Genomic DNA, 8915 nt, shown 5'->3' on the forward strand with positions numbered 1-8915 from the left:
GTAGTCGGGGCTCCGGAGTCCGCTAAACAAAGGTAAAACCTTCATCTACTCAACTCAATTGAGTGAAACGTTTTAGACTCCGAGACAAACAAATGCTGAATGAATAAATAAACAAATGCATGAGGGGGGGAATCAAATAATAGTACCTGCAAAATGAAAAATTTACTAGTAGTGCCGTGAAAAACAATTGTATTATTATTATTATTATTATTATTATTATTATTATTATTATTATTATTATTGTTGTTGTTGTTGTTATTTTATTTTTTATTTTGTAACATCCATTCAGTCCGACAACTCCATTTGTTTACATTGTTGTGGGTTAATATTTCTTTTATCTACCACTAGATGGCAAAGTAGTTTCCATCTTTCCCCTTTCAACCCAAAGAAGACGAAGAGGCGTAAATTTCCGGGTTTCAAACAGTTACAATCGCAACGAACATAACAAACAACTGCGTGGTATGTGAAATGTTGAATAATGTGTTATTATGAGTCCTAATAATCAGGATGCCTTTTTAGGACAGAATTATTTTGTTGAACACGTACTCAGTGTAGACGATCACTTTCTGCAAACAGTGACATACTCCTTATTTACATTCATACCGTTAAAGTCAAAACAACTCTGCTAAATCAGTATGTCTGTGAGATGATTACGCGTAGTGTTCTTCATCTAAATGGTATCTATAATGTGTCAAAGTAGAGCATTTCAAAAGTCCCGCTCTCCCCGGTCATAGAAGTAACTCTTCTCCGTCCTCCTCACTGAACGATGAACGCCTCTTTGTTTATAGAATTGAACGTTTCATTTTATGCGTTCGGAATCATTTTAATTTGTGCTTATTAATGCGAATATCATAATATATAATATAATGTTATGGTTAGTATATAATGTCAAAAACGATATAGTACTGTAGAAATATAAGATTGCTGCCCTGCCATTGGCTGGCGACCAGCCCAAAGTGTCCTCGCCTCTTGGTCCAAGTCAGCTGGGGCTGAGTGAAAGTTATCCCTCGTACGGGTAAAATCCCCCAAAACAGCACGTTTGTTCAACCATTAACACTGCATAGTCAAATGCACCAAGCCATATTCCACGCCAGACTGAGGACTGACTCATTTTTCTTTTTGCAGATCCTTTTACTGTGGGCAAACTTCTGGTATGGAGTCCCACTCCCCAATTCCCCCCATCAATGAGCGGGTGGGGCACCTCCGTCCCTCCAAGGAATATTTGGAGGGCTACAAGAAGAAGATTGCCCATTTTGATGGAGAGCATGGGCAGCTGCTGAAGATACTGGAGAAGTACAAGAGCATCATAGAGGACCAGGTGAGCTGGGGTTTGATTTTAATGTTACACATGATAAGTTCCTATATCTCCTAATATCTCTGTTTTTAATACCGTCTAACAGCATAAGCTACAGAGTGACTTGCAGCAGCGTGAAGGAGAGATTGCAGAACTTAAGAATGCGTTGAGTGACATGGAGGTGTACCTCTTCCAAGAAAAAGAACAGTCACTGCGGCTTAATGCGGAAAATGACAGACTAAAAATCAGGTGGGAGCAAAAGCACACCAAACATTAAAAAAAAAAAAAACTTGGGTTCCTTGACAGCAACTCTACAAATCAAAGTTATGTTGGCCTTTAGGACACTTCCATCGATACCATTACTTTTGTTGTTTTAGCAACTTCATAGGCCTAACGTGGAATTTAAAGTCCAACTAGAGCATAGACCTTCCTCCACCATGCCTGATTTATTGATACACGTACACACAGTTCGAGAACTTGACATTTGGGTTTGTTTGTCCTTCCGTTTTTTTAGTTAGCATGCTATTTTTGAGGCAACTCATGGAGAATGGGAGACAGACTGAAGCTGCCGTATGAATCTGAGGGTCTCATAGTTCCAATGGTATCACATTGTAATAATATTAATCCATCCTTGTCCAGATCACTCGCAAAAGAGATGGAATGAAATATAATTGATTGTTGAAATGAAAATAGCGCAAATGAGCCCCAAAGAAGCAGGCATCTGAGACACATAGGCCAGGCTAGACTGCTTCACTTTTTTGTCTGTGCCATATAATACGAGCAGAGCGTGGTCACAGCTTTGCACATTTTCAAAGCCGACTTGTTTTGTGTTGCACAGAGAGCTGGAGGACAGAAAAAAAATCCAGCACCTTCTTTTGCTGGTGGGTGCTGATGATGGAGAGACAACATATTTTCTGCGGGAGCCTCCTCACAAGGTACTCTTCTTCTCTTGTGAGATTAATGGCTGGTAATGGCTTCTCTATTATCTTACTGGAGTAGGTGTTCACTTTATTAGGTAGCAGTTGGCATGGCATTGTGACAGGAAATTCCAATGCCACTAATTGTGTAAAATGTTATCTAGGTGGTGATCAAACAGAAGATGCAGCAGTCGGGGGAAAATTTAAATCTCAGGCCAACAAAGTTAAAACCCAACGTAACCAGAAAAGGTCTGAAAACATTTTTGTAAAGATGTTTATTTCTTGTGTCATACTAACAGATTAATGTTATATTCCAGTTATTTCTTGTTCTTGTAATTTCTTTTAGTAAAGAAAATGCAAACAAAAATAATTAGATGATATTCCTTGTTTGAGTTTTTTATACTACTCGTTTTTCCTGAGCAGTGGGCATCAAGAAAGGAAACCTCACAGATTTGGAAACTAGCCATATTTTAGAAAAATATAAGACGCACAACCATACTTTAATACTACAGGTAAGCACCACGGTTTCTGCTTGTACTCGTTCAAATGTTGTCATAGTTGTACTCATGCGGCGTTTGTATGATGTGGCCCAGGTGGAAGTGCTGCATGCCCAGATGGAGGAACAAACCCGACTAGCCAGAGAACAGGTTGATTCACTCCAGGAGGACCGAAAGATGAAAATACAGGAGGCACTGGCCGAAAGGCAGAGATTTGAGTCCCACATCAAAACTTTGACAGAAAAGTGAGACTTTTAGAATTGTCTAGACATTTAAATACACTTATGTTTGACCCACCGTGAGTGTGTTCTTTTGCGTAACTTTGCAGGCTACAGCGAGCCCAGAACCTGCTCTACGAGAGCACCAAAGATTATTTAAAACTCAAATATGAAACAAAGACTCAAGAGAGAAAATGGATGATGGAGAGGGACCGCCTCCTCTGGGATTTGAACGGTCCAAGAAAATCTATGTCTATTAGTATGCCACGGCAAGCCGCTAGCGGCGACAATACTCAAACTGACTTCAGGCAGAAATATAAGGAGGACACGAAGGTACGTCTTGTGGGTGTTTTATAATGTTTAAAGAGCCTCCCTACAAACCCGTCTTTAGCTTTTAATCTTTTTAGGCAATGCAGGAGGAGGTAAAGCAAGCCAACCGTTTGGCAGAGATGTACAGGGAACAGTGTGTCAAACTGGAATCAGAACTGGCCCAAACCAGAGAGGAGACCGAGGCTGGGCAACACATTTTTAAGGTACAAATGTTGAATGGTCTCCAAGTTTGTCGTTTGGTAGATTTAAAAAATAAATAAATGAAACACAGAGGAAAAAAAAGACGCATCGGAAAGGAATGAGAAGTATATCCTATTAGCTTTCACCCCTTTATCCAAAAAAAATTGTCATACTTATCTGTTCACAACTTCACACACATTAATATCTATACACATATACCCACAAGCATACATATTCATGCACGTATGTGTATGACACATTATATTTGATTTTGCAAATGCATCTCATTTTTATGTTTAATTCTTGTCTCGTGCTAGCCTAGTGTCAAAAGATATTTACCACTCTAAATGTAAAAAAAACAAATGTTCTGCTTTTACGGTGGTAAAAACTGAAGAGTCAAACTGCATTTACTATTGTATTGTATATACGACTTCCATTTTCCTTCTCTTCAAATCCTCACCTTATAGCACCCTTTTTGAGGCTGGTTCTTTTACAATTAGTGCATCGAAAGAAAAAACACAACACACATGCCGAGTAACATCAACTTCTGAATTATATAAGTAATATTATTATAATATTAGCATTTGACTTGGAAGGTTCCTTTATATTACAGACAACCTCCATCTAACTTGGCCAATGTTTGATTTGCACAGGATCGTGCGGAAAAATTGTCCGAACGTCTTAAACTGACGACTCAGCGTCATGAAGCACTGGCGAAGAGGAGGACCTTGGAGGCAGAGGGCTTCAAGACAGACCTCAGACAACTTAGACAAAAACTCAAAGATGTCGAAAAACAGCTTGTTCAGGTAAAAAGACGCATGAAATGGAAACATGAGAAAAGGATTGTCCTTTGTTCTACATAGGGAAGTAGTTTGTGTTGTTATGTCAATTTATTGTATGTTTGACTTGAGCTCTTACATCTGTATGTATTCTCCAGGTATTGTCTAGTGTTGGGCCCAACCAGGATTTAGTTATGCTGCAAGAGGTCCGAGAGAGCAATACGCGGACCAAGAAGGTCCAGAGTGATCTGATGACATTAAAGGCCAAGATTTATGGCCTAGAAAATGAGCTAAGATTTTGCTGAGGAGTGGCTCACATTGTTTTTTTATTGATACCTTAAACAACTTTATGAGCCTTACGCAAGTGATGTGCTTTGTACTGTTTATTAGTACAACTTATTTTGTGCCAATAAATGTTTTTTAATTCATCACATTTTATTCCCTTTTTAATTCTAGACGAAGCACAGTACATGTTGCCTCACACCTATTCATTTGCCATTTTATGAAAATCATCCATCCAGTATATTTTCTGTTCCACTTTTCAGAATCAGCTTTATTGGCCAAATTTGTGCATGCCAAACAAGGAATTTGATCTCAGCCTCTGTACAACATTTAAGTGACTAACAACGTTCATAACTATCTAATCTACACACTGAATATTTTTGTTGTCTTCCAATTTTTAATCAGGCTCTAAGAACTACCTACCACCGGGTGGTTGCGCAAGTGTGTGACGTGTTAGACGTAGTTCAAATTATTAATTATGTATCATAAGTAAAAATAAAAAACAACTCTATCGGTAATGTAACTTTTAAACACAACATTAGCATTTGGAAATAAAGCGCAATTTAATAAGCACACCAGACGAACCATATAGTTTCGTTTTCCCTAAAATGAACCGCACTTCTAAATTTAATTCAAGGGCGTTTCCTGGAAGCGTGACGCAGTTTTACGCATGCGCTTTCCGTGGCCCGGAATAAGTCTGAGACCACCAGAAACGCTATTGAGTCAGCGGGGTATTGACTCAAGGTTTAACTTTTCGCGACCTTAATTTAAAAAAAAAAAAGGCCATATACGTTTGTCTCTGTTCACGCAGCATTTCCCTAGCAGACTAATAATGCAGACATTAAGGTGTTTGAGGAGTGCATGGAAACTGTTTCAACCAGGCAGTGAAGGTGCAGCCAGAAGACATTACAGCCATGTAAGTGATTGGTTTTTTGTTTTTGTTTTCTTCTGATGGTCAGTGGATAAAAGTGAGGAAATCGAAAGATCCTCCTGCTAGCAACTTTTCAAAACGTATAGTATTACGGTCATATTATCAGGATCACTGTCACAATCCTTTAGGAGCAAAGTAGTGACAACCTTTTGTTTTGCAAAATATTGATCTCGAAATGCACTCACTGATCCTCTCATTACATGTACGTTATAAAAAAAAAAGATCCAGTGCAAGAGCTGTATTATGAATTGAACATGCTTGTGCACACTGTTTACACCAAAGAGATTAATTTAATTATGTATTAGCACTGAATTGACCATTTCTAATGTTTTTTGCCTGTTAAGGCTTTAAAAATTAGGGGTAACATTAATAGAGTTAAATTGCAACTTTTTTCTGCCCTGTGCACCCCACTCACGCACGGCACCAGCAGATAATTGTTTTTATTGTTTTTTAAAGTAATATTATTTTAGTATATCCGTATTTTCCGACCTTACTAATTCACATTTAAAGTTGAGTTTTCAAGGAATTTTCCTTCCCTCAAAATTCAAAGATACCAAACATGCAAGAACTTGTTTTGTTGGTTGTTTTGTTTTTTTGTCATACACATTTCCAGTTTTCCACATGACATGGCTGGAAATATAATCCCAGATGATCCCGTTTTGATTGGCCAGTAAATTCCAAAATTTGTGAAAAGAGCATGATAAAATAAAAATGGTAAATTGATAAGGGTAATGGTTAAGCAGAGCTTCAAAGAGTGCAAAGATGCAAGGCATCAAAGGTTTAGATGTAGCAAAAAGAAAAAGGTTTCAAGAATAAAGTGTTCAACATGCAGGGATGAATCGGTATTAGGATATAATGATAGTTTGGAGTTTTTGAATTTTTAATTGTTTAATAAATACTATCATTAATACTGTATATACTATTATAACATTTTAAATCATCTAAATCATGATTAGTTTTCCATTAAATGTTCAGCCTTAAATTGTATAGAAACAATACAAAGTACATTTTCCACATGCCCTCTTTGATCTTTACGGAGAATTGGAGAAATAATGCTGCACAATCGACGATTAATTCACCCATCTTTTCTCTTGCCATGTTCTCAGGGCTCAATCGGTCTCCTCTTTGACATCGATGGCGTGCTGGTGCGCGGTCAAACACCCATCCCTGCGGCTAAGCAGTGTTTCAAGAAACTTGTGGACCACCAGGGCAAATACAAAGTGCCTGTGGTGTTTGTCACCAATGCTGGAAACTCCATACGGCAGACTAAAGCAGAGCATCTTTCACATGTGCTTGATGTGGAGGTGAAGGCAACCTTCTTTTATGATTGAATGTAGTCCCAACTTGCTTTGTCTTATTTGTATCTGTTGCACTCAGGTGTCGCCCGAGCAGGTGATGCTGTCACACAGTCCTTTGCGAATGTTCACACAATTTCACCAAATGTGTGTGCTGGTGTCAGGACAGGGTCCCGTTGAAGAAGTGGCTCGCATGTATCCTGTTTCAAATCTGCAACTCATGCTCTCAATTGATTAAACTCTCTGTGTGCATGTTCTGTTTATTTAGCGTGTTTCCACTTTGCTCTTCAAAGTTTTAAAAAAAAACTTTGGACCCTATACTGCCTGTTTGTCTGTAGATTTACTTTGTCAGACTAAAGGTCACGTGGGATTGCCTTGACCCACTAAATTTCAGGTTGGGCTTCCAGAATATTGTCACCATCGATAAGCTCAGAGAGAGTTACCCACTTCTCGATATAGTGGATCACAACAGAAGACCCAAAGGCAGTGTGAGTTATTTAGCTCCACACTAACCACAAACGTCTTGACAACACCATCACAATTTAATATGAGCTAATCTGAGAACAGCTCTTCTTTACTGGATGTATTGTACCTAATATTGGGTTAAATGAGTGCAATGTACCGAATACAGAGTAATTTTTTTTCACTCTTCTATCTTGTCTCACAGATTCCTCCCACTAAAGGTTTACAGCAAATAGATGGTATGTTTCTAGACATGCATATATTTAGTACTGTATATACAAGTGCATCTCAGCAAGTTAGAGTATCATAGAAAAAAATATTCTAGTAGTTTAAAAAGTCAAATTTAAAGATATACTTAAATACTTTTCACCTTATATGATATTCTAATTGATTGAGATGCACCTGTACATGTTTTCTTTCCTCTTATATCCTTGTAGCGGTCATCTTATTTGGTGAGCCAATTAGATGGGAGACCAATCTCCAGCTCATTCTTGACGTCCTTCTAACCAACGGAAATCCGGACAGGAATTGGAATAATATGCAGTATCCTCACATTCCTGTACTGGCCTGCAACATGGATCTGATGTGGATGACCGAAGCCAAGAATCCCAGGTCGGTTGTTTAGGGTGGGAGGAACAAAGGTGCATTTTTTTTTCCTCAAGGATTTTCATTCATGTTGTGGTTCCTTAACAGGTTTGGTCATGGTATGTTCCTGGTGTGCTTGGAGAGCCTTTACAAGAAGGTGACAGGTCATGACCTGAAGTATGAAGCTCTGATTGGTAAACCCAGCATAGTGACTTATAATTATGCAGAGCTGCTGGTCAGAAAGCAGGCCGAGAGACTTGGATGGGCCACACCCGTAAAGAGGCTGTATGCGATAGGGTGAGTCCATTCCTCCATTTTGGCACACAGTTTTAGTTCATCCAAACTCATTGACATCTTTATCCTCTCTTTGATAGCGATAACCCTATGGCTGATATATATGGTGCCAATCTCTACAACCGCTACCTCCAGGCTGCTCAGTATCCTCAGGCCCAGACGCGAGCTAAACAAAGTGGGGCACATGCTCAAGCCGGTTACCAGACCCCTAACACGACATCAACTGAGCTAGGCGGCACACCCGGTGTGTTCGGGCCAGGCTCGGATCTCCCCGAGGCATGTCGCTCCATTCTGGTGTGTACAGGAGTGTACAGCAAAGAGGAGCTGCCGTCGGACACGGGGCACACGGTGACCGAGCAGCGCACCTTTCACGGCCACAGGGACTTTGGCTTCGACCCGAGCCTCATGCAGCCGTCCTATGTGGTGCAGGATGTCAATGATGCCGTGGAGTTAGTGTTCCAGCAGGAGGGATGGCCCCTGGATTAAAGGGGTGAAACATTGTGTATTTTGGAGAATCCCAGTCCAGATAATAAGACCCTGGCACAGTTTGGCTTTAGCCACACATAAATGAGATTGTTTACCTCTCAGTTGAATTGATGCACCTGTGACTGTGTTTTTACTTTCTGGATCTGACACCTCTAGCATATTTTTACCACAAAACATGTTTTTATATCAGAACAACAAAATGTTGTTTTCACACTGTAATTATGCAAAGTTGGCTATAAAATAGGTCCTGCTCCTACCGCATGTTCATTCATCCATTTTCTATATTTTTGTGTTCTATTCATATCTCCAAATTGCAGCCCCAATATCAACTCAGACTAAAACAACACGCACACAAACTGCTCTGT

At 39.5% G+C, this 8915-nt stretch overlaps 2 protein-coding genes across 2 annotated transcripts; both read left to right on the forward strand.

The window, feature by feature from the left end:
- The first annotated feature begins 362 nt into the window (after positions 1-362).
- On the forward strand, positions 363-4644 carry ccdc77 (coiled-coil domain containing 77). The gene is made up of 11 exons (XM_037254266.1): positions 363-459; positions 1126-1318; positions 1401-1543; positions 2133-2229; positions 2376-2460; positions 2635-2723; positions 2805-2953; positions 3037-3259; positions 3334-3459; positions 4090-4242; positions 4374-4644. The coding sequence occupies exons 2-11, from the start codon at positions 1154-1156 to the stop codon at positions 4518-4520; spliced, it is 1377 nt and encodes a 458-aa protein (XP_037110161.1). The 5' UTR covers positions 363-459; positions 1126-1153; the 3' UTR covers positions 4521-4644.
- A 498-nt stretch (positions 4645-5142) lies between these two features.
- On the forward strand, positions 5143-8806 carry hdhd5 (haloacid dehalogenase like hydrolase domain containing 5). The gene is made up of 9 exons (XM_037254267.1): positions 5143-5241; positions 5309-5413; positions 6523-6732; positions 6806-6918; positions 7118-7211; positions 7391-7424; positions 7623-7797; positions 7879-8067; positions 8145-8806. The coding sequence occupies exons 2-9, from the start codon at positions 5330-5332 to the stop codon at positions 8548-8550; spliced, it is 1305 nt and encodes a 434-aa protein (XP_037110162.1). The 5' UTR covers positions 5143-5241; positions 5309-5329; the 3' UTR covers positions 8551-8806.
- The last annotated feature ends 109 nt before the right edge of the window (positions 8807-8915 follow it).

Source organism: Syngnathus acus, chromosome 6 (assembly GCF_901709675.1).
Source record: "Syngnathus acus chromosome 6, fSynAcu1.2, whole genome shotgun sequence".
NCBI classification, from domain to species: Eukaryota; Metazoa; Chordata; class Actinopteri; order Syngnathiformes; family Syngnathidae; genus Syngnathus; species Syngnathus acus.